Genomic DNA, 22,710 nt, shown 5'->3' on the forward strand with positions numbered 1-22,710 from the left:
ATTTATTGGGTAACCTTTTAAAGAATAACACAGAGGGAAAATTGATGGGTTTTAGTTTCTATACATTTCTAGACCCAATGCTGAACTGTTGTAAACACTTAGTTCATGGTTGGGTGAAATGACAATACAGTGGAAGATCTCAAACATACCAGTTTCTCTCCGGATAACACTTCTAACAAGAGAATGAGTTTCCTTCCATCTTGAAGGTCGTGGTAAAGTTCGTTGACTCTTGCTCCAACTCTTTGTAGATGCGAGTTGATCCATTTTGTGAATGTTTTCTTTTGAACTCTTTCTCTTTCATCTGGGAATTCAACAAATGCAATGAGTTGAATTGTATCATTTATTCAATTTACCATACTTGAACAAAAAACATTTAATTGACATGACACAGTGCAGGCCTGTACCCAGGGGGGGAGCAGGGGCTGCGAACGCACCCCCCCCCACACACACACAATGGCCGAAAGACCATTTCAAATTTTAAGTTCTATTACAAATAGACGTGCTATTGCAGACACACTATAAAGCATAAGAAAGATCACTCTAGTATGTCATCAATCCATCAGACTTTTTTTTTTGCCAAATCTGACAATAAACGTCCCTTGGAGATACTGCAAAGGCCCCCCCCCAGAAAAATTAGGTCCACTTTTTTGGATTTCGCCCCCCCCCCAAAGAAAAATTCTGGGTACAGCCTGCAGTGACACTTAGTACTGTCCACTTTTTGGCCAAAGCAACTGAAAAAAATTATAGAACCATTTAAGCCTTCATTATAATATAAAAATTGCAAAATATGATTATATTACTTTTCTTGCACAAAATGTTAACAATATTTGTTTAGGAAAACGTTAATACTGCTTTGCTTATTATCAAAACACACACAAAAGCAAATATTTTGGAAAACTGAAGATATTTGGAGTGTTTTAGCTAAAAAGGCAATAAATCTTATCTTACTAGACAGAATGATTTATCTCCAGGTAATCATCTATGCTAATATGTATGAGCTGGTTTGTCAAAGCACTTTCAAAACAAGGCCAACAACTAAATTGTAAAATGGCCTCAATACATACACAAAAACATCTACATAAAAAAGGACAACAATAACTATAAATACTCTGGAAAGTTAAGTAAGTATTATATTCAAAACAAAAATAATTAGTCAACCGCACCCTTGACTTAAATCTCAATGATTTTAAATTCTATACTCTATAGCAACAAAATCAAAACTCCTTAATAATGTCTATGAAGATAGGAGTCATTCGAAGAAATATAATCATTAAAATTCCGAATAAAGTCACGTTTAGTTAGTTAGTTTGAATATTAAAGTGGCAGTGTTTATATCGGTATAATAACTTTAATATCATCCGCACTTATCGAGAAAAAAAGCGAGTCAAATTTCTTAAAAATCGCCGGGTGTCTGACTTTCTGTGTGAGGCCTACACTACACATGAACAATATTAGTAAGAATAGAAGACCTGGTTTTTTTAAAGCTTCACAGCATTTTAAGTAAGAGATTTTTGGAGAGGCAAATTGTGGCTGCATTTTAGTAAAATTCTGTCAGAAGAGTTCTGTTTATTGCTAAGCTGTTTTATGTTAAATTGACATTAATATTTCAAGCGATCATACTGCAGACACTCGGAGCGCTATTTGTACTAGAAACGAGGATAAAATAGCTTGAATTATGTACCTGCAAGGACTTTGATTCGTGACCTTTCGAAGAGTCGAGCAGCGCTTTGTTGTTCCATCCATTCCTCGCTTTCCCGGTTAAATTCCGTCGCTATTTCTACTTCTCCCATTGTACCCATAGAATCAATGAATGCCTGTGGAATAACGACAACGGTGTACAAAATAGGTATTCACTTTTTCGAGGACATGTTACTTGAGAGGTTTTGTGCAAATTAGTAACGACAAACAACAGCCAAAGCCACACGCAAAGAGATCAAATAAGAATAAGTAAAAGAGAGTACATTTTGAGAGAAGAAAAGCAGTTGTCAAACTGATATATCGGCTGTGACTTCACTCTACACAAAAACAAACAGCCGTGGCTTGTAGACATCACCGGGAAAGCTATAGGAGAAGCAAGCTATTTGCGATCGCTGTGAAAATTAAAAAAAACCTGATGATTGCTAGAAAGTTTCATGTTCAAAGTTTGAGAGTGGTCGACTGTGAGTGATCGTAATAAACAAGCTCATGAAAGAATAAATACCCCAGTATTTCGCTAGGCTTCTGGCCTCTATAGCGAAGCTATAGTTACTTGCACTTGCTTGAAGCCTTCTGATCAGGCCAAAGCAAGTAAAAATATACGGAAATCCAGCAGCAAATCCGAGAACAAAACAGTGGAAATATTCAACGATTCCTTCGGTCTTTTGAAAACCGCTTCCATGCGCGAACAAACCCAGACCAGAGTCGCACCCGCCTGGGAATTAAGCCAATGAGAGAGCTCGTCTTAAATCGATTAACCAATCACAGAGTTCAATAGAAATATCTCATTTCTCCCGCCATGCATAAATCAAAAACAAGTGCAGGCATTTTGTTTTGGGAATTGAAATACAAGGCAAAGAAAAAGCTCTTACGGAATTCCACAACTAGCCCACGGTATAAGGTACTGCTATTAGTGGTTGTGATGTAAAAGGGGGCTGTATTATTTACTTAGATCCCAAATGACTTCTTTATTTTGATAGCTAGAGTGAAAGGAAAACAAACTCCACATCGAAATCATTAAAATAAATACCTCCCTATGAAATGTAAGACTTTTCTTTAACATTGTTTTGATTCACTATTCAAACAATTGTCGATAACCTAATAATGGCAGTTATTTGTTAAACTACAACCATGTTGTTATTATATATGCTGTTTTTTTGTTGTTGTTGTTATCCACTATTTGAATGCAGATGATTGAACCCGATTCCCTATCATGCAGTATCCATAAATGCAACCTTAAACCTTTAATAACTATAATTTGTTTGCCAGCAAATTTTTCGAAACATTCTAATAACAAAATTTGCCTGCGAAGCAAGCGTTTCTCAAAACTTCACAGAAATGCCTGCTTCAGAGGCTAGAACAAAATGTTCTCTCCATGCTTTCCTACTTTTTGGCTGGATGCATGCCAACCATCTACGATACCAATTTTTAGTTGACAATTTTTATTCTACAACACTTGCGTGTAATCTCGCTTTCTGATTGGTTGTTAGCTATGGTAAATTAGAGTACATACCACGGAAAACTATGGGAAATTTGTTAAGTTGACAACAGTATTCGTTGGCATCTACACTAGCAATGTTTAATGTGTGACAATTTTTAATTGCCAAGAAAAAGCAAACCTGCTAGCTTTTGAGCAACCATGTCCTTTTTTTTAAAGGCTATAGAAACAGCTAATTGGCAACATCATAGAGTGCAAAGCACTTTATTTTAAAGAGCTGCAGGCATGGGTCAAAAGACTACATTTATATAACATCTATATCAATATGGCCTATAAGCTATATTTATATGACAGTCTGCCCCAGCCAAGAACATAAAAGCAGGCACAAAAATATCCAGTGCTTTCAAATATCATAACTCCTCATAAAAGGTAATCTTCAAGTAGAAAGGGTTAAATTATTGTGGGAACATCTTCAACAAATGGGTACATACTTTTATTATAAAACTATCTTGGTGTTTATATATTTAAGATTCACTTAGCTTTACAAGATATTTGGTGCCATTGTGTTTGCGTTCAAGTACTCTCTTTGGGTCATTTTATTGTGATCAATTTTCCCTTACTAAAGGAAACCCTAACCCAATGTTACACTCGGCTGTCAAGTATAATGCATTCTGGGCAGGTTTATGTGAAATATTATATGAAATGATGCTACAATAATTATTTTGCCTGCAAGCAACCCTCAATCAAATAACTGAACTTTTTTTATAATAGCAGCTCTTTATTCATGAATTATTGATTAAAGAATCAAGGCTCAGACTACATTAGCAAAAAACAGCTTTAAGTTTGTAGCAGCTAAAAGGTGGATTGCATTGCCACTAGAAATCAAAGAAGCCAAGTCAATCACCACCTTCTCCACAAAACTAAGAGAATATGTATATCACATCACTGTAAATAAGTTTATAAATCAGCAAAGGATTGTTATTGTAAATAACCTATTTATGCTGGTGTCCTTTGTCAACTATCATCAAGGGAATGTCTAGACTTTCTACTGTCCCTTTTTTGCATGTCCAGAAAAAAAATCCTCATGTTCAAGTAAACCTTTTTCTACTCTTCCTTTTAATCAGACAGATAAATCAGAGTCCAGAACATAACTAAACATTGACTGGCTTTCTATCACTTAAATGTGCGCCACTCACAGTAAAACAAATCAAAAGCTATAGTTTGCATGTATTGGAATCACTACTATATTAGTAAACTCGAAAGCACTTTTCTGTGTGGAATTTTGTGTGTGTTTGGCATTTAAATCAAAGATCATACAATGGTGTATTATAGAAGATTGAATTGAAATTGTTTGGTTATTTTTTGGTTACTTTTACTATAAAAATGGTATATGCATGTCTTCCTTATTGTTCTCACCACTACAGCCCTTATAACATGGGACATCCACCCAAGATATTTCGAATCCCTTATTGTATGCAGGGGTTTCATTAAGTATCAGAGTAAGCGGTGAAGATTGATAAGTAGGGGGTGGGACTTATTTAATTTTATTAGTTCAAATATAATTTAAATCAACTAGCAGTTCCACCTGCCATTGGGGTCTAATTGAAACCCCTTATATATATATTTTTTTATATGTGTGAGGATTATAGAAGAAAAAAGGGAACTATAGTATAATAAGTGATAATGCGGTTTTAAAAATAACATTATTGCCATTTAAAATCAAGTATATATATATATATATATATATATAAATGGAAGTAACAATAACAAGCTTTTCATATTGCTGTAAAAATGACCCATATTTAAAACATAAATTAATAGGAATCATTTCAACTGTTTATATAACTTGGGCACTTTTCTTTCTGGTTTCATGCTGTTATTTGTGTGGTGTAATGTTTGGGTTCTTATGCATATCTCACAAAAATACCAACTTGGATATTGAAAAATAATGACGCTAAAGAGCTGATAGAAATACAATTTCAACAGTAACTTTAGAGAATTTTTTTACCTCAATAATTTTAACATTAAATATTATGCTTGCCAATTATTTTTATTATCAGCATGATAGTAATTTTCTTGGGATGCAACCATTATGTCACGTTAAAGAATCAAATAACCCAAATGCATTATCTGAGTATAGTAGAGTTTGTCTTTGTGTAAAAGTACGTATATGATATGCCATTTTTGCAAAGATTGCTTCAGATGTCTTTGCATCAAAGTTTAATAAGTTAACTGATTATTCAACCTGCAGACTGGCTTACAGAATCAGTCGATAAAATCTCTAATCGAGCCTTTCGGCTTTCATATAAGTTCAAAAACTTGAACGGCAGTTATTTGTGAGTCTAACTTGTCTTCATCTTGCACAAACATGCGTGACTCACGCAAACAAAATGTGTGAATATGCTTTTTCGTAAATGTATGAATGTAAAGGAATTCATATGAATCGAAGTTAACCCTTGTGGGAAGCTGCAACCTCTACATTGGCGTGGTATTTACCAAAAGCCATTTAACTGCTTAATAAACCATCGTTATGGATAAACCATTAAAGTGCCACATGGAAGCCATTTGACTGCAGTACACTAAGTTTCTTTCGAGTACACAAGTAGAAATATCCTGGTGTAAAAAAGATCTTGTTTAGCACTAGAAGAGCTATCTGGTAGCGTGGAGATGCAGAATCGAGCATGTTCCGACGAGTATTGTTTGATTTAACATTTCGCAAGTCAATGGTTTTCTGGAAGGTTCACGTTTTCAAGGATGACAGTGACACACGATAGGTAACGAATCGGCTCAGAATGTCCTAACACGCAACAAAACAACCCAAACCCGATACTGTACGAGTCAATATTCTTTGATTGGGAAGAACAGCACGTTCGCAATCTTTGAAAATTTGCAAGCGAAGTGGCTTCGACTGGTGGGATTCGTCGCCTCCATTGTCACAATGTGCGTTAGCATCACGCGTCTTGAACAAGCAGCAAAGGAGCTTCTTATCGGGTGTATGGTATATCATTGCTATGGTCTATTGCCGTAGATTTACAGCAAACCGCGCACGCATCGAGTCTTGGATCGCAACGTAGTATAACGAGATAAAGAATCGTGCATAACAATCGGCCATGGGAACATCACCGGGAGGGCCTCGTATTAACGTGGACGCATGGGGCTGAGCGAAAAAAAATCTATCTAAACCATATAACAGACAACCGCACGAAACTCTCATAAGGCTAGCCACCGCTTATATAGCAGCTCGTCGTGTTCGATTGCAAAACCTTTCAAGTTTCACTGTACGACTAATTTGTATGGGTAATCGACGACCAGTGACTAGTCAGGTCTAAGAGCTGTTTTCAATTGATCTGAGATCGTTTTGTGTTCATATCTCGATTTCTAAAGACAACTCCGTCTCTAGTGGGTTCTACGAGTCTTTAGAAAGCTGTTATAGTATATGAACTGGTGTTATTCGAGGGCGTATAGGAATCGAACGCAATTCGTGCACCTATTTCTCGAGAGGCGAACTCGCCGTTGTGCGCTAATGGTTCGCCATCGAACTCATACAAGACATAAGCGCTTCAAAGCAGCGAATAAGCTCGCGCTATTGACCTAGCTAGTGAGGTAAATGCTCATTGAAACCATCGTGGGTCAGGCTTGACGATCGCCATTGCGTTTGATGGCTAAACTCGGTCTACACTCACCCTCATAACGTCCGCATCACGCTCTTCCATATGGGTAGGCAAACCTTCCAAACGATGGCGACTCACTTCCAGCAGATCCGTGGCGGGGCTATCGAGCGGGTGTTTTACCTCCACTGCCATTCTTCTCGCCCGCTGTCCTAGTTCTTACGAGATTCGGTGTATTTTAGCGCCGAGTTTTACGGCGAGTTCGAAGGCAGCTATGTTATCAGACAATCGGTGAGACGCCCAAAACTGGGCACGACTCAGATATCCAATACGACGGAGAATTGAATGCAGGGAAGGGTGTTTATAGCTAGCCAGCCAATCAGAACACCCGAGACATGAGCTTCGGAAGGTAAACACACCTTGATCGGGAAAACTGAATGAATATTCCAATCTTTAGCGTTGCCTCGTCAAAGCTATACAAAGCAGACAATTTCAATGCTGGCAATTGTGTGAGAACCGGGTGAAAGTCGTCTATTACTGGTGATTATTTACTAGCTATTTGTATTATCTATTGTGTTTTCGTGACGAAAAATACGCATTAAAAACTGATCACGATTTATCATTCTTTCATCATTCAGCTAAGAAAATTTCGATTGGAGCAATCGAATGCGTCAGTGAATGAATTAAGTGCTTTCCCTCGCTCTCCGCTATCTCGCTTCTATTATATTTCAGTGGACTGCAGTGAGGTTAAACGCACAACTTGCTCCAAGGTGCTGTGCGGAGCTCCGGGTTGAATTTCAGGTGATAAACGTCTCCCCGCGTTCGGCTGTGATTTTTACCAGGACTTATTTCTCGTGATAGAAAGTCATGCTCGCGACTATCTACATCCACCCCACCCCTCGGTAATTTTATGACACATAATCGCCCCCCTCCCCCCCCCCACCCTACTACCTTCCATTGCCTTGTTCACCCTCCTTGCGATCACCATCACGCACCAGTCACCACTGATCACACAACTCTCGCTCACTTTTATACTCCTCGCGCTATCTATTAACCATGCTCTTGGTTTGCAGATAGACGTTCGTGGGAAGAGACCGTAGCCCTCAAGACAGACTGGTGTAAACAGGAAGACCACAGGGATACTGGACCCGCGTTTAAGTTCCTTGGCCGCCGCTCTTTTCTGTATCTTATATTTCCCCTATATAATGTTATTGTACAGGGGCGTAATTTCCTGCTCCGTTTAAAGCATGGTTGCTGCAACTCTGGTGCTGACCAAAGTCATCATAATCAATAAAATATGTGATGTAAATATTTGTCTGCGGATGTTTTTATTAACATGACACCTTTTGCTGTCAGTATTATTATGCTGGTGCAATGCTCGCAAAATAAGTGTTCGTCAAGATAACAACTCAGTGCCTCTATTTTGGGAATCGTCCAAACGACTTCGCGATCCTGCCTAACGTTGGGTTACAGCTCACATTATTTAACCTGACCGGCAGACCCTGTCCCCTCCCCCTATTTGCATTGTTTCTCAAAAAAAAAAAGAATTTTCTTCTTACACACGCATCCCTTTTCTTTCAGTGAGTAGACATGTAACAGGCTCTGATCTCCGGATAAGCTCCCCCCCCCCCCCCCCCCCCAACTCAAGCGTCAGATCTTATGTGGACTACCTGTGGCAAAAATCGAATGACGTGACGTAATATCAGCATCAGACTTGTCACGTGACAAGAGGTGGTGGTGGCGATCGAGAGTGCGAAACCTCTGAACCAAATATATAGCTTTTTTTAGAGATTCATTGCTTCTAAACCGGCTCCATAATGAGTAGCCTGTTCAGATCGGAAGAGATGACCTTAGCCCAGATTTTTCTACAATCTGAGGCAGCGTACGCTTGTGTAAGCGAGCTAGGGGAGTTGGTAAGTTTACTTATCATGGCCGCCATTTTTTGCTTTTCTAATTCCTTTGCCTGTTCCCCTATCACTAATGTCTTCTCGATTAATTTTAGGGATTGGTCCAGTTCAGAGATGTAAGTATTTATGTTTACCTAATTTTTACTTTCATTTCTGTGTTTTTTTCCTTTTTGCTGTGGTGAATTATGTGACAAAGTGGGAATTTGTCGTTCTTTCGAATTGACGTATAACTTATATACTTTATCAAAGACATATCACCCGTGTTTTTTTATAGTTGAACCCTGATGTAAATGCTTTCCAACGAAAGTTTGTTAACGAAGTGCGAAGATGCGAAGAGATGGAAAGAAAACTTCGTAAGTAAAAATTTCAGTGTCTCTTTGGATTAGATCATTCAATTCTCACCAACCTTCCGTGTTTTATTCATTTATAGGTTTTCTGCAAAAGGAAATCGAGAAAGCAGAAATCGCTATGGTGGATACAGGAGAGAGCTCTGAAGCCCCTCACCCTCGGGAAATGATCGACTTGGAGGTAAAACTCACAACAATAGTTCAATTGATAGAGCTAAATGGGTTGAATGCTGGTGGTGGGGTAGGGGGGAGGGGTGGTCAGCTTTTTAGAAATTGACTTTTGCTGTACAACTGACTTACAAGATCACTCTCCCCAATTTTACTAACCTAAATTTAGGTCTGTGGTTTGTCTCATAAACATCCATTTGGGGCATCGTAGAGATCAACGTCATAGTGAATGTCATGGTCGCTGTTTTGGTTCTTTCGGAAATCTTGTTTCCTGCAGCCCTTTCATTCTCTTCTCACATGAATTCTATTTAACAAGCTATCAAATTTGGATTAACATATCACTAGTGCAAAGAAAACTACATTTTCCATCTTGACTGGAAAGGAAAGAAATAGGGATTGGAAAGATTTTGAACCAAAATCATTTTAAGGTTTTGTTATTTTCATGTGCGCACTAAAGAATAGCATCATTTTAAATAAGCCTGCTCATATATTGTTTATTATTTTTCGTGGCAAAAATATGCAGATTTTTAAACAAAAGCGTTTAGGTTTCGTTATTTTCATGCGCTTGCTAAAAGTAGCATCATTTTAACAAGCTTGCACATATATTGTTTATTATTTTTCGCAGCAAAAATATGCAAATTAAAATCCAAATCATGCAAAGGTGTCCTTTCCATATGCCTGATTTTTTTACTGATTACTGAGGAAAATACCCATTACATCGCTCTTTTCTATTAAGGAAAATCAAAGAGGGTGACTAGGGGCAAGTCTAGGGAGGGGGGGGGGGGTGGCGCTACACATACAATACATATTTCTATTGTTGAAACTGAAATTTTTAAAGTGATCTCCACAAGCCTAGACTCATGAAAACAGCAAGAGTTTCAGAGTCCCTTTAAATATTTTCATCATTCACTCATAAGTAGATCCTTCAACCTCATGCCTTAAAATTTCCCAACCTTAAATCATATTACCATCTTGGTATCTAAAATCCAGTTTCAAGTTTGGTATCCAGAAAGATTAATCAAAGTTCTAGTTTTATCCCTTCAGAATTCCCTGTGGATGTGGGAAGTGTTGTTTGACATTTTTTCAAACAATTACAATTCAAGATTTATTTAACCCATTCGCTCCTGGTATAATAGCGCGCGATTCGCCCTCTCCCTGGGAGTTTTCATGAGTTTTGCAAATTCGCTCGAGAAGAAAACAAACACATATGCGCAGTAAATTGCGAGACAATATTACATAAAAGCAAATAGTGCATCTTATTCAGAAAAAGATGAGGAATCCGTTGGTGTAAAAATTAATCTGTAAAGAACTAGGAAAATATAAAAACTAGACGATTATTTAACAAGTTTATTGAAATTTTATCAATTTAGTGAACGCGAAGAAACAAAACACAACTTATGACAAAATTATATTTTTTAATAAATACATAAATCAATACAATATTTTAAATAAATGTACTCACAGTATTCCTGAACCAGTTTTACGATTTCAAAGTGCGTGTTCTGGACACAGCGACTGTTGAACTTTCTATTGATGTTTCATGTTTAGAGAACACAATCTTAGTGCTCTCTGTGGATTTCCTAAACTCACAATTAGTTCACAACATTTTCAATTGAAAGTATTGATTACTTATTGATTTTCCTTAATTTTATTTACCAAGAACGGAGGAATATAGAATTGATTCAAATTTTTGTTAGTCAAATCTATCGTTCTCAAACAGAGCAAAAATAGAACATGCAAAATATTCGGGTTAATCCATCTAAAAAAACCCTTTGTGACAGCCTTGTTGCCTTGCAGATGTTGTGTGATCCAGTAAAGGTTATTTTTGTACCATTTTGACCTCATGAAATGAATATTTTGAAATGAGAGCAACCACACGTGGTCTAATTATTGAATTCACCCCGGCCTGATTTAGCCAAAATAAATATCATGATACAGGTCTTATCACAAAAATGCACTATTTCCCATCATTTTTCATTAAAACGATCCTCTCATAGGCTGTAATTATCCTCTCTGGAACTATCGTGTCAAGTTTTCTAATTATATTTCTTTACCAAGCCTTGAAAGCTAGAAAATAATGAAAATATTGCAATTTTCAAGCGCTACTGGGTCTCTAAGAATTCAACATGGCGGTCGCGCGAGACAAGTGATTTCACTACAAGGCATTTTTCTATTGTTCCGTGCTAGGAGATGCGCAAAAGAGCTCATTTGATTGGTCAATTCTTTGTCATGCTACAGCTGAATTTGCAAAAGCTTTACTCGGAGGGGAGGGGAGCTAGAGAGGTTTATCTCGCGCATGCTAAAAACGGCCTGTTCAGGGAAAAAAGCAGGTTCTTCCGACGGCCGGTACAGGCCGGTTCAGGGGTCAATGGGTTAATTGCTTTACCTCATGCTATTTAAATTGCAACATTTTACTTGTACAGTGTTCCTTTGTATTGATTTTTTGCGCACTTTGAGCAACTTGAGATTGAGATGAAGACAATCACTATTTGAGAATTTGGAATTTACCTCATGCTCTGTAAGTTGCATTTACTTACATCTGTATTGCTCCTGATTTGTAGGCTCAGTTTGAGCAACTTGAAAATGAGATGAAGGATAGTAACAGCAACTATGAGGCACTGATGAGGAGCTATCTGGAGCTGACGGAACTCAAGCACATCCTCAAGAAAACTCAAACATTCTTTGAAGAGGTCTGCACAATCAATATCTACTGTAACAACTGTTTGGTCATTTTGCTTTGTTTTTCTCTGTAGTGTCTTGTTTTGCTTGCCTTAAGTAAACTTATAGTAGTATAAGGAAATTAGCCAAAAAGTGGAAAAAGAAGACTGTTAGTATTATTCAGATGTTTTTTGTTTATGTGCATTACACCCTTGTAACCATTCGCACTGTAAACAGCAATTCTAGTCTTTGCAGTAATTCACTTTTATCATTTAAAATGTATAACGTAATTTTTAATCCCTGAAGAGATAATCCCTCATTGACTTGAATGTTTGTATTGTAATTCTTGTTCGAATCTTGTTAAAAGAGTGATACTTTTCCATAACCCTCTGTTAATCCTGTAAAATGTTGATAAACATGTATGCATTCGTGAACAATCTTTAACCAGGCCGAACAACATGTACACCAACAACAGATCCAAGAACCTGGCCGTACCGATGACACAGTTCAGCTTCTGGGGGAGGAGCCATCAGCAGCATCTGCTGCTACCCAACTAGGGTAAGGACACAAATGATTCTGAAAGCCAGTTGAAAGGATCTAGCAGAAGTGTTATTCAAAGTTGTAATATTGCTACAAAACAAAACCAATCATGCTTATGTCCGCTGCTGTTGAATTTTATTTTCATATCATACTTGCCTATATAATTTTTGTAGCTTTATGGTTTAAAAGGCTAAAAGTGTCAGAATAAAAATAGAATAAAATGGAGCTTCCTTGTATGTATTCTTTGGCAATTTTTTTGTATCAAAAGTGGTAAAAAAACTCTCTGCCTCCAGGCCTCCTTCCCCAGTCCCTGTCCCTGTTGAGAACAAGGGCAATTATTCCCCTGTTAAAAAAATATCATATGAGTGACTATAGTTACAGTACATTATAAATGTTCACTCACCCACTCGCTCGCTCGCTCACTCACTCACTCACTCACTCACTCACTCACTCACTCACTCACTCACTCACTCACTCACTCACTCACTCACTCACTCACCCACTCACCCACTCACCCACTCACCCACTCACCCACTCACCCACTCACTCACTCACTCACTCACTCACTCGCCCACCCACTCGCCCACCCACTCGCCCACCCACTCGCCCACCCACTCACCCACCCACTCACTCACTCGCCCACCCACTCACTCACCCACTCACTCACTCACTTGCCCACTCACTAGCTCCCCCACCCACTCACTCACTTGCCCACCCACTCACCCACCCACTCACTCACTCACCCACTCACTTACTCGCCCACCCACTCACTCACCCACCCACCCACTCGCTCACCCATCCACCCACTGGCTCGCTCACTCACTCACTTACCCACCCACCCACTCAATCACTCACTCAATCACTCACTCACCCACTCACCCACCCACTCACTCACCCAACCACTCACTCACTAACTATCCATTTAACTAGTCCATTGGCAGGTGTAACGGTGCATGGGGTTCAGTACTCATTAAAATATACAGTATGAAAATTCTATAAGTAAATGAACTCTTCATTTGTTCTAGCTTTGTGTCTGGGGTTATTTCCCGTGAGAAGGTGCCATCTTTTGAGCGCCTCCTGTGGCGTGCATGTCGTGGTAATGTGTTCTTCAAGCAGGCAGAGATAGAGGAGGCTCTGGAGGACCCCAGCACTGGTGACCAGGTCCACAAGTGTGTGTTCATTATCTTCTTTCAAGGCGACCAGCTCAAGTCAAGGGTGAAGAAAATCTGTGAAGGGTAAGAAATATATCGAGATTGATTTGGTATTGTTGCAAAACAAATTCTTGTTTGCTTTGCAGGTTTTGTGCAAGAATGTATCTTTTGTTGTTGTTGTTATTTGTTTATGTTCCTTGCCATGATGATGATGTTGTTGTTGTCATGTTATTTGTTCAGGTTCCCCACCAGCATTTTGTTGTTGTTCAGTTTCTTGCTATCTTGTTTATGTTATTTGTTTAGGTAATGTGCCATCTTGTTTATGTTATTTGTTTAGGTAATGTGCCATCTTGTTTATGTTATTTGTTTAGGTAATGTCCCAGCTTGTTGTTGTTGTTTGTTGTTGAGGTTTTGTCCCTTGTTTTCTTATTGTTGTTATTTGTTATTCAGGTTCCATACCAGCTTGTATCCTTATTGTTGTTGTTTGTTGTTCAGGTACTGCCGTCTTGTTGTTGTCTGTTGTTGAGGTTTTGTGCCGTCTTGTTACCTTATTATTGCTATTTGTTATACAGGTTCCGTGCCAGCTTGTATCCTTGTTGTTGTTGTTTGTTGTTCAGGTTTTGTCCCATCTTGTTTCCTTATTGTTGTTATTTGTTATTCAGCTTCCATGCCAGCTTGTATCCTTATTGTTGTTGTTTGTTGTTGAGGTTTTGTCCCTATTTGTTTCCTTATTGTTGTTATTTGTTATTTAGGTTTCGTGCCAGCTTGTATCCTTGCCCTGAGACGGCTGCAGAAAGAAGAGAAGTAGCTATTGGTGTGGAGACAAGAATTGAAGATTTGCAAAACGTTAGTTAAAATGATTATCATTATTCATGGAAATCTCTGTTAGATTGCAAATAGTGTATCAGTTACTAAAACAGTTTGATTACTATCATGACCTTTTTCTGATCTTTCCTGCTGTTTACTTATTTCAGGTTCTTAGCCAGACTAAGGATCACCGCTACAGGCTCTTGGGGACAGTTGCTAATAATATCAGCCAATGGTTTATCAAGGTATATAGCATTGCACCATAGCAATCAGCAATAATTTAAATTGCTTAAAAGTATTTTTTTGGCAGGTTATGTTAAGTGTGTTTCTTGTATAAGCCACAACAAGAGACTGTGCTAACCTGAAGAGTGTGTTTCTTATATTGGGACATAATCTAAACACTATTATTATTTTCCCAGGTGAAGAAGATCAAGGCCATCTACCACACCATGAACATGTTTAACCTTGACGTCACACAGAAGTGTCTGATTGCTGAGTGCTGGTGTCCAGTGGCTGACCTGGACAGGATCCAAGCAGCATTGCGCAGAGGAACGGTACAGTGATTTATTCTTCCAGACGTTTTGTAGCCAATCACCAATCAATAAACATCTTACGAGAACCAGAGCATAGTGGTGGAGGAATGAAGGAGAGAACGCCGACAAAAATCCAGCTGTAATCATTTAAAAAATGTTATGTTGATGTGTGCACTAATATGAGTCAATGTGGTTGTATACTAGCCTTACACAGTATTAGACTGTCTTGTTATTCATGCACGTTTAATTGACTTTAAATTAACCCTTCACCTTGTTGTCACTAGGAGCATTCAGGAGCCAGCGTGCCTTCAATCCTCAACCGCATGGTGACAAGGCAGGCACCACCCACTTTCAATAGAACCAATAAATTCACGCAGGGCTTTCAAGCGATTGTAGATGCCTACGGTGTGGCGAACTACCAAGAGGTTAATCCAGGTCTGTTCATATACTCACTACATGTTGAAAAAGTACCTTTTTCCACTTTTTCAGTGTTCTTGAATGACAGGAAGGTGAAATAACTACTGGAACTTCTTAAGATGGTGTCAACTACTGTACCACCCATGGCCAATATTGCAGAGATTTAGAGTACCTTTAATTGCAATGGCTAGGGACATGACCGATTAATAGCTTTTATTGCTAAGATACATAGTTGCTATAAAAGGAAAGTTTATACTTCCAAAGTAAGAGAAAAAGCTAGAAACTTATTTTTAAAGATGGGCCGACAGGGCAAATATTCCAGCCCTCCAAATGCTTATAAACTTTGGATTCTCATGTCATGGTTTGGTACAAAAAAAGACAGCACACACATCTTTATAATGTGACTGGTTTTGATATTTCCCTGTTTTCTGTCAACGCCAACCTTGCTTAAACTCCCTATTTTATACTTTATGATTATTTATCTAAAATTACGATGGTTTTTTTGGTTTCAGCACTGTATACCATCATCACTTTTCCCTTCCTTTTTGCTGTGATGTTTGGAGACTGTGGCCATGGCTTTATCATGGCGATGTTTGCTCTTTACCTTGTACTTAAAGAAGACAAGTTGAAGAACTTCAAGGGTGGAGGGGAGGTACAGTATGACTACATCCTGTCATTTACAGTGAGGACAGAAAACGGGCCATTCTGAACAACTTTGACCAATCAGATATGGCTTGAACACCATGAACATTTTGAAAAGAAAAGTTCAGCCAATGAGAAACGCCAGACCTTGTTTATCACTCATATTTTTACGAGTGATCGAGCTTCTTGCCCACGGTCGACTACACATACAAGAAACGTACAGCTTTTCACATTGTAAAACAATGTAAAACAGTGTTTACAATTGTAAAACAGCGTTTCTCACTGTAAAACAAGAGAATTTGTACCATCGTGGGGGGGTACAGTATTTGTAGTTGACTATTGTTTACTCATGCTTATGTAATAAAATCTGTAATAGTTGTTGTCACATGCTCGTGTTATTGCGTAGTTGTTGATGACTTACTATATGCTTTTGTAATTGTTGTCTACTCACGCTGTAATAAATTGTGTAATTGTTGATTGCTCATGTTATTGTTTAACTTTTGTTTACTTATTTTCATGTGTAACTGTTTCAGATGTTTGAGACCATCTTTCATGGCCGTTACATTGTTCTGCTCATGGGTCTGTTTGCTGTCTACACTGGCCTGATATACAATGACATCTTCTCACGATCATTGAATATTTTTGGTACTGGATGGGCCTTCCCAAACAATACTGGTGAATACAGGTAAGCAAAACTCAAGGAATTAATGTAATCATATGTGCATGCATATTGTATTTTTTCATTGTTAAATACTTATGGATATGTATCTGGTTGATTTGTTAGTTCGGCAGCAATGAAATCTTATCCAAAGGACAAAATTTTGATGTTGGACCCCAAAGTCGGCTACTCTGGAATCCCTTACTACTTTGGGCTGGACCCAGTAAGTAGATAGCTAGCATGTGTATCAACTTTGTACACCATAATTGCCCAAATAACCATCTCCCATCTCCAATGTGCCCCCTTTGAATATACGCTCCTTTATAAGATAGGAATGAATAAGCGCCCCCTTTGAATAAGCACTTTTCCTAAATGGGCACCTCCCATAAACTTGTAGCACTGATGAAGGGGATCCGAAGGGGACTGTTCGTTTGAAAAGAGGCAACAATGACTGAAATAAACAGTACTACCTGAACAACATGTTATCATTGAAGGCCTGTATTGTTATGATTCTGGGAGGGTTTGTAATCCCTACAGGTTGTCAAAAAGCTATTTTCATTTAGAGAGATACAAACGTTTTTAAAAAAGGTACCTCTCCATTTAAGAACCCATGCATCTTCCTGAATAAGTGCCTTGTTTGGGAAGTGAGAAATTTATAATGGCACTTAGTAGGGCAATGACAGTGCTGTCTTGAATTGTTATTACCACAATTGCCATGACTGTAATTGAAGTTATAATGACTATTCTCTATAGATATGGCAAGTAGCCAAGAACAAACTCAATTTCACCAACTCATTGAAGATGAAGCTGTCCATCGTGTTGGGTGTCATCCACATGATGTTTGGCGTCTGCCTCAGCTTTTTCAACCACAGGTATATCAAAACCCAGTCCAGCTATGACACTAAGCAGTGGGGGCATGGCAATAGGGTTGTGTTAAGGATGATTGGCAACAGAGGCATTGCAAGGGTATGACAAGAGGATGAAGCAACAGGGGCAAAAGGGGTGTGGCATTAGGGCGTGGCAAGACATGTACCAGTAGGGTCACGTCATAGCAAAATAAAAAAAGAAAAATGATCAAAATAAACAATCATGACGGTTATTTCCCCCCTTCCCTCCTCCTCATATCATCTCTCCCTACTGGCTATACACCAGAGCATGAGCACTTTTTGTAAGTTTTATTCATCTTTAATGTCTTTATGTTGACAAAAGGCGAATTCTTTTCTTTAAACTTCCAGGCATTTCAAGAAACCAATAAATATATTCTGCGAGTTTATACCACAGGTACTGCTTATAGTATCGGCGTTAGGGTCACCCATGTGTCTAGCATAGCAAAAAGTTGAACTGTTTTGGTGTTACCCATGTGTTCCTAGTATAGAAAAAAGTTGAACTGTGTTGGTGTTATCCATGTGTATCTAGTATTACAAAGAGTTGAACTGTGTTGGTGTTACCCATGTGTGTATAGTATTACAAAGAGTTAAACTGTGTTGGTGTTACTAATGTGTTACAGTATTAGAAAGAGTTGAACTGTGTTGGTGTTACTCATGTGTTACAGTATTAGAAAGAGTTGAACTGTGTTGGTGTTACCCATAATTTTTTTTTTATGTAAATCTTATGTTACAGAAATGTGTGTAACTTTCATGAGTATGGCCATAGTTTGTCAGAAACTCGTTAAGGACATTAGCAGTAGTTCCAATGACTAACTATTTCCATCGTATTGCTTACTGTTGTGATCCAGGTACTGTTTCTTGGATGCATCTTTGGATATCTCGTCATTCTAATCTTCTACAAGTGGATCTTCATCAGCATTGAGAGACCAAATGTGAGTTAGAGCATGCACTCTATTGTTCTTGTCATTCAAAACCACTGCCCTGACCACTTAATCTTCTATTTAGAACATTATGGTATGTTATGTTGTGGTCATTGTATATTAAGGTGTTTGTCTGTGTTGTTCTACCAATTAACATGCAGTTTTCAGCCAGGATTTTCCATAGATTGCAGGTTTCTCTAACATTACAGGGTTCAAAATAACTTTTTAAATTAAATCTGCAAGATTTTAATTTTGGTGGCGAAAAAAAGCCTGCATCCCCAAATTATGAAAGGGGAATACAGAAAAAAAGTGCCGGCAAACACCAGAAAACAGCCGGCTATCGCTGGTAGCTGGCCACTATATTGAACCCTGCATTAAAACAATAAGGGTACAGATAATGTCCAGTGTTATTTAAAGTTTGTATTTTCATTGGGTGCAAGTGTATATAAAGGATTTTTTAATCGTAAGATTCTATTCTTGTTTTATGAAATTTTGAGCTCTGAACCCCTCAGTGTTTATACTGAAGTTCCTCACCCTCCCCCCCCTAGACAGGATTTACTAGATGTTTAGGAAAGCCATGCAGTATTGGGTCCTTAAACGCCTACTATCTTTTACTTGCAAATGGATTAAGATATATATTTTTTGCAGCCACCCAGTCTGCTCATCGCAACCATCAACATGTTCTTACAATTTGCCAAGGATATAGAGCCCAAAGATCAAGTCTTCTCAGGACAGGTATGTAAACTATACTGCGTACTATAAAATCCCTACTTCTAGTTATGCCCCGTCCTATCGTTGATGTTATTGTCATTGCATGAGAGTTGTCCATGTTGTTATAGGCTGTCATCCAACCTCTTCTGGTCGTCATTGCTGTCCTTTGTGTTCCATGGATGTTGCTAGTCAAGCCGTTCTACCTTCGACACCAGCACAAGAAGCATAAGCTGGAGGTGAGTCTAGAAACCATCCACTTGGGCAAGTAAACGAGACTTACAAAACAACCCTTACCAACCCTGAATTGCCTAGTAAGCTAGAGGCATACGTGTGAATGAACTGGGCTAGAGTTGTACCCATGGATGTGCTGGATATTTCACGGACACCCTATTTGAAAGAAACCTTTTGAAGGGTTTAAAATGTTTTTCTTTAAGTGTATGTAAACGTCCAGGGAAGGGAAAGACTTTTCCAGAAAGCCATCGTATGCCTTTGCTGACTGAAAACGCGGCAATTCATTCTCACCCTTCCCACTCATGCCACAGTGTCATGAATGTTTATCTGTCATGTCAGGGATTCCAGCGCCTCAGCTCTCCTTCCCACATCCAGGAGGAGCATCAACCACAAGAGGTGTCGCACAGCGAGGAGTTTGCCAAGCCCCAGGAGAATGACCATGAGGAAGAAGAGGTAGGAACCACACAAATTAGGACCAGCGTTTTTTTATTCTGCCCGTACATGCATACACTAAGAGCCTTCGGGAGGATTCAACAACTGTTATATGATGATAACAAATAGATTAATAAATGCATAGACCCTTACTCCTCCACATGTCAAATAGAGGAGCAGACCTATACTAACTACTTGTTGTTGCTTTTTCAGTTTGACTTTGGTGAAGCGTTCGTGCACCAGGCTATCCACACTATCGAGTACTGTCTTGGGTGTATTTCCAACACAGCCTCGTACCTTCGTTTGTGGGCACTCAGTCTCGCCCATGCAGGTCAGTGCCTTTACTTACATGGCGTTACACGTTATACAAACAGACTCCACTCTTTTATTTAAGATTTCAGTTAAGGCTGGGCCATATTTTTTAAGCATTTAAAGGCTGAAAATGTTCTTAGGGTGTTGTGAAATTTTACACACATGATCATTAACAAAGATATCTATGGTTATTATAAACGCAATATACAGTATAAGATTCTGCAATTAAGAAGCATCCCACTAGCAAAACAATATTTTGCTGCCTTCCGAGCCTCGGAATTTTCTCAGAATGTTGTAAGCATTTGGTTAAATCTGAGGCTGGACGTTCTTATGAAATGAGTGTAAACGTACACATGTGTTATGTTTGCAGAGTTGTCCGAGGTTCTGTGGAGCATGGTGCTTCATCTCGGGCTCAATAAGGAAGGAGCCATGGGGATCATCGTCACGTTCTTGGGCTTTGGCCTCTGGGCAGGTAGGCAGCCTGATAAAGCCTGTTGCATAAGTTCAGGAGCAAGTATGGTCAAGTTTTTAAAATGATTTATCAATGCTCCTATACCAACAGATAACGGTTGTTGCACAAGTTTAGCAACATATATTTTTCTCTTTCTTTTTTTAATGATTTTTTTTAACACAGTCGCAGGGATAATATCCTAAAAAAAATCTTGCTAAATTCATGTTGTGCGACCGCCGAAAATTCAAAACCATTTTTCGTCTGGGAATAGCGCATAGTCCATCATCCCACCGTGACCAATCAATTCCCTTGCTGTATGCAGTCAAATTGTTTATGACCCTACAGTGAAAACAAGCCATCGATTGTTTAGACGGTTGATTGACTACGCACCATTCCCAAACGAGACAAAGGTCGAGGTCGTGCAACAACGAATTTGGCTACAACTTAGATGTTAAAGCGGCTGTTTTGAAGTAAAGCTGATTTAGGAAACAGTTTAGCTAGACCCGAGGGGCAAATTCAATGTGTCGAGCATCTGCGAGCATCAAGTTGCCTGTGTCATTAAGTGTGGTACTAAGTAGGTACTTGTGAGGTACTTATTCACTATTTTTCCATTTCAGTCCTGACGATCGCTATTCTGCTGATCATGGAGGGCTTGTCTGCGTTCCTGCACGCGCTTCGTCTTCACTGGTAAGCGACCAGAGAGCGCTTCTAAGGTTGAGCGGCAAGCTACAACTTGCGCTAAACAATAAAAACTGCAAAGCTAGTGAACATAAAAGTGCGCGCATAGTAGCATCCCCCCTTCTTCCTCCTCCTCCTCCCTGATCCGCCGTCCATCAGTTTGGCAGAACACAAAAATTGCTAATTTCAAACTATTCTGCCAACACCTCGAAGCCGGGCCAAGGGGGGGGGGGGCAGGTGCATCCTAAAAAGATCAGGAATTCTGCCAGGCTTGTAAAAAAAAATAGCGTCTGCCCCCGAAGCAAGTAAAAAAAATATCTGAGGCTTCTCCCCTGAACAAAGTTCTCTAGCTACAGCCTTGGTATCTACGGAGCCAAGCACCCCAGGTGCGTACTTCCGGTGCTCTGAGCATTCCCTTAAATACTGAAGGATCGTAAAATTACGATACATTTGACTGCCAATCCCCCCCCCCCCCCCCCCCCCTCCGGGCAACAAACCTGGGTTGTGCCTGCACCCGATGTCACGTGATGTCACGTGATGCTAAAATGTGTATTTTCTCTAGGGTGGAATTCAATAGCAAGTTCTACCAGGGAACTGGCTACAAGTTCATGCCATTCTCCTTTGAGCTCATTCTGTCGGGTGAAATCGACGATTAAGGTGGCCAACTCCCACACAGGAACAATTGAGAAACTTTAATGGCGTGTATTTTACTCTACAAACTCGCCTGTTCAACCTCGTTTCGCCATTGTATTTTACTCTACAAACTCGCCTGTTCAACCTCGGTTCGCCCTTATATTTTACTCTACAAACTCGCCTGTTCAACCTCGGTTCGCCCTTATATTTTACTCTACAAACTCGCCTGTTCAACCTCGGTTCGCCCTTATATTTTACTCTACAAACTCGCCTGTTCAACCTCGGTTCGCCCTTGTATTTTACTCTACAAACTCGCCTGTTCAACCTCGTTTCGCCCTTGTATTTTTACAAACTCGCCTGTTCAACCTCGGTTTGCCCTTGTATTTTACTCTACAAACTCGCCTGTTCAGTCTCGGTTTAGCAAAGTATAGAATTGATAGACTCGAAATTAGACAACCACAAAAAGACTTAAATTAGTATTGGCGCGGATTTCATTTCTGTCCGTGATATTTCAAAGAAGCTTGGTTATTATATAATGGCCTAGCGAAGGGGAGTAGACGAGGGTTGTAAAAGCACCTCTCAAGAAAGCTCTAGACATGCAATTTAACCTGTATCCGTGATTGTACTTAAGTGAACAATAAAATGATGTTTTTCGGTTGAGTGAGTGGTTTATGTTAAGACACTGTTCATATTTGCTGATATTCTCAGAATAACGAAAGATTGGATCAGCGATGAATGGTTAGAATGCCTGAAACAGCAGGTGAAGATATTACAAGTCAAAACATAAAAAACTTGTTTTACTCTCACTACGCCATCAAATTGTTCCACCACTTGTATTAGTTTTCATTGCGTTAATAGTATTTTTATTCGAGGCCTTCTAATGTTC

At 39.1% G+C, this 22,710-nt stretch overlaps 2 protein-coding genes and 1 long non-coding RNA gene across 8 annotated transcripts in view; 2 read left to right on the forward strand and 1 right to left on the reverse strand.

Moving 5' to 3' along the window:
- The window catches only part of LOC5514303 (spectrin beta chain, non-erythrocytic 1), a 29,005-nt gene extending 21,931 nt beyond the window's left edge, over positions 1 to 7,074 (reverse strand). For 3 of the 4 annotated variants that reach the window (XM_032383958.2, XM_032383957.2, XM_048723356.1), the window contains exons 1-3: positions 6,817 to 7,074; positions 1,682 to 1,814; positions 150 to 301 (exon numbers count right to left, since the gene is read on the reverse strand). In XM_032383958.2, the coding sequence (XP_032239849.2) occupies positions 150 to 301; positions 1,682 to 1,814; positions 6,817 to 6,936 (405 nt within the window). In that variant the 5' untranslated portion in view covers positions 6,937 to 7,074. Of the gene's footprint in view, positions 1 to 149; positions 302 to 1,681; positions 1,815 to 2,200; positions 2,379 to 6,816 lie in introns of those variants that run through there. The other variant, XM_032383959.2, reaches the window with a different exon arrangement.
- Positions 7,075 to 7,149: 75 nt separating this feature from the next.
- LOC116619299 lies at positions 7,150 to 8,050 on the forward strand. Its single transcript, XR_004296628.2, has 3 exons — positions 7,150 to 7,281; positions 7,474 to 7,542; positions 7,815 to 8,050. It is a non-coding gene; the product is annotated as an uncharacterized LOC116619299 (long non-coding RNA).
- Positions 8,051 to 8,451: 401 nt separating this feature from the next.
- LOC5514290 (V-type proton ATPase 116 kDa subunit a 1) lies at positions 8,452 to 22,484 on the forward strand. Of its 3 annotated transcripts, none has more exons than XM_032383908.2 (24): positions 8,452 to 8,654; positions 8,744 to 8,764; positions 8,923 to 9,001; positions 9,079 to 9,176; positions 11,725 to 11,866; positions 12,277 to 12,379; positions 13,387 to 13,596; positions 14,265 to 14,358; positions 14,487 to 14,564; positions 14,739 to 14,873; positions 15,137 to 15,287; positions 15,782 to 15,921; positions 16,445 to 16,596; positions 16,696 to 16,792; positions 17,323 to 17,441; positions 17,805 to 17,850; positions 18,305 to 18,388; positions 19,025 to 19,111; positions 19,216 to 19,323; positions 19,658 to 19,771; positions 19,964 to 20,081; positions 20,433 to 20,534; positions 21,131 to 21,200; positions 21,754 to 22,484. In XM_032383908.2, exons 1-24 carry the CDS (start codon positions 8,559 to 8,561, stop codon positions 21,845 to 21,847), a joined length of 2,538 nt encoding a protein of 845 aa, XP_032239799.2. In that variant the 5' UTR covers positions 8,452 to 8,558; the 3' UTR covers positions 21,848 to 22,484. The 3 variants fall into 3 exon arrangements, with proteins under 3 accessions (XP_032239799.2, XP_001634544.2, XP_032239801.2); XM_001634494.3 differs by having other exon boundaries at positions 11,725 to 11,853; positions 12,270 to 12,379; XM_032383910.2 differs by having other exon boundaries at positions 11,725 to 11,853; positions 12,297 to 12,379.
- The last annotated feature ends 226 nt before the right edge of the window (positions 22,485 to 22,710 follow it).

The sequence above is a fragment of the Nematostella vectensis genome, chromosome 2, assembly GCF_932526225.1.
Source record: "Nematostella vectensis chromosome 2, jaNemVect1.1, whole genome shotgun sequence".
Classification (NCBI taxonomy): domain Eukaryota; kingdom Metazoa; phylum Cnidaria; class Anthozoa; order Actiniaria; family Edwardsiidae; genus Nematostella; species Nematostella vectensis.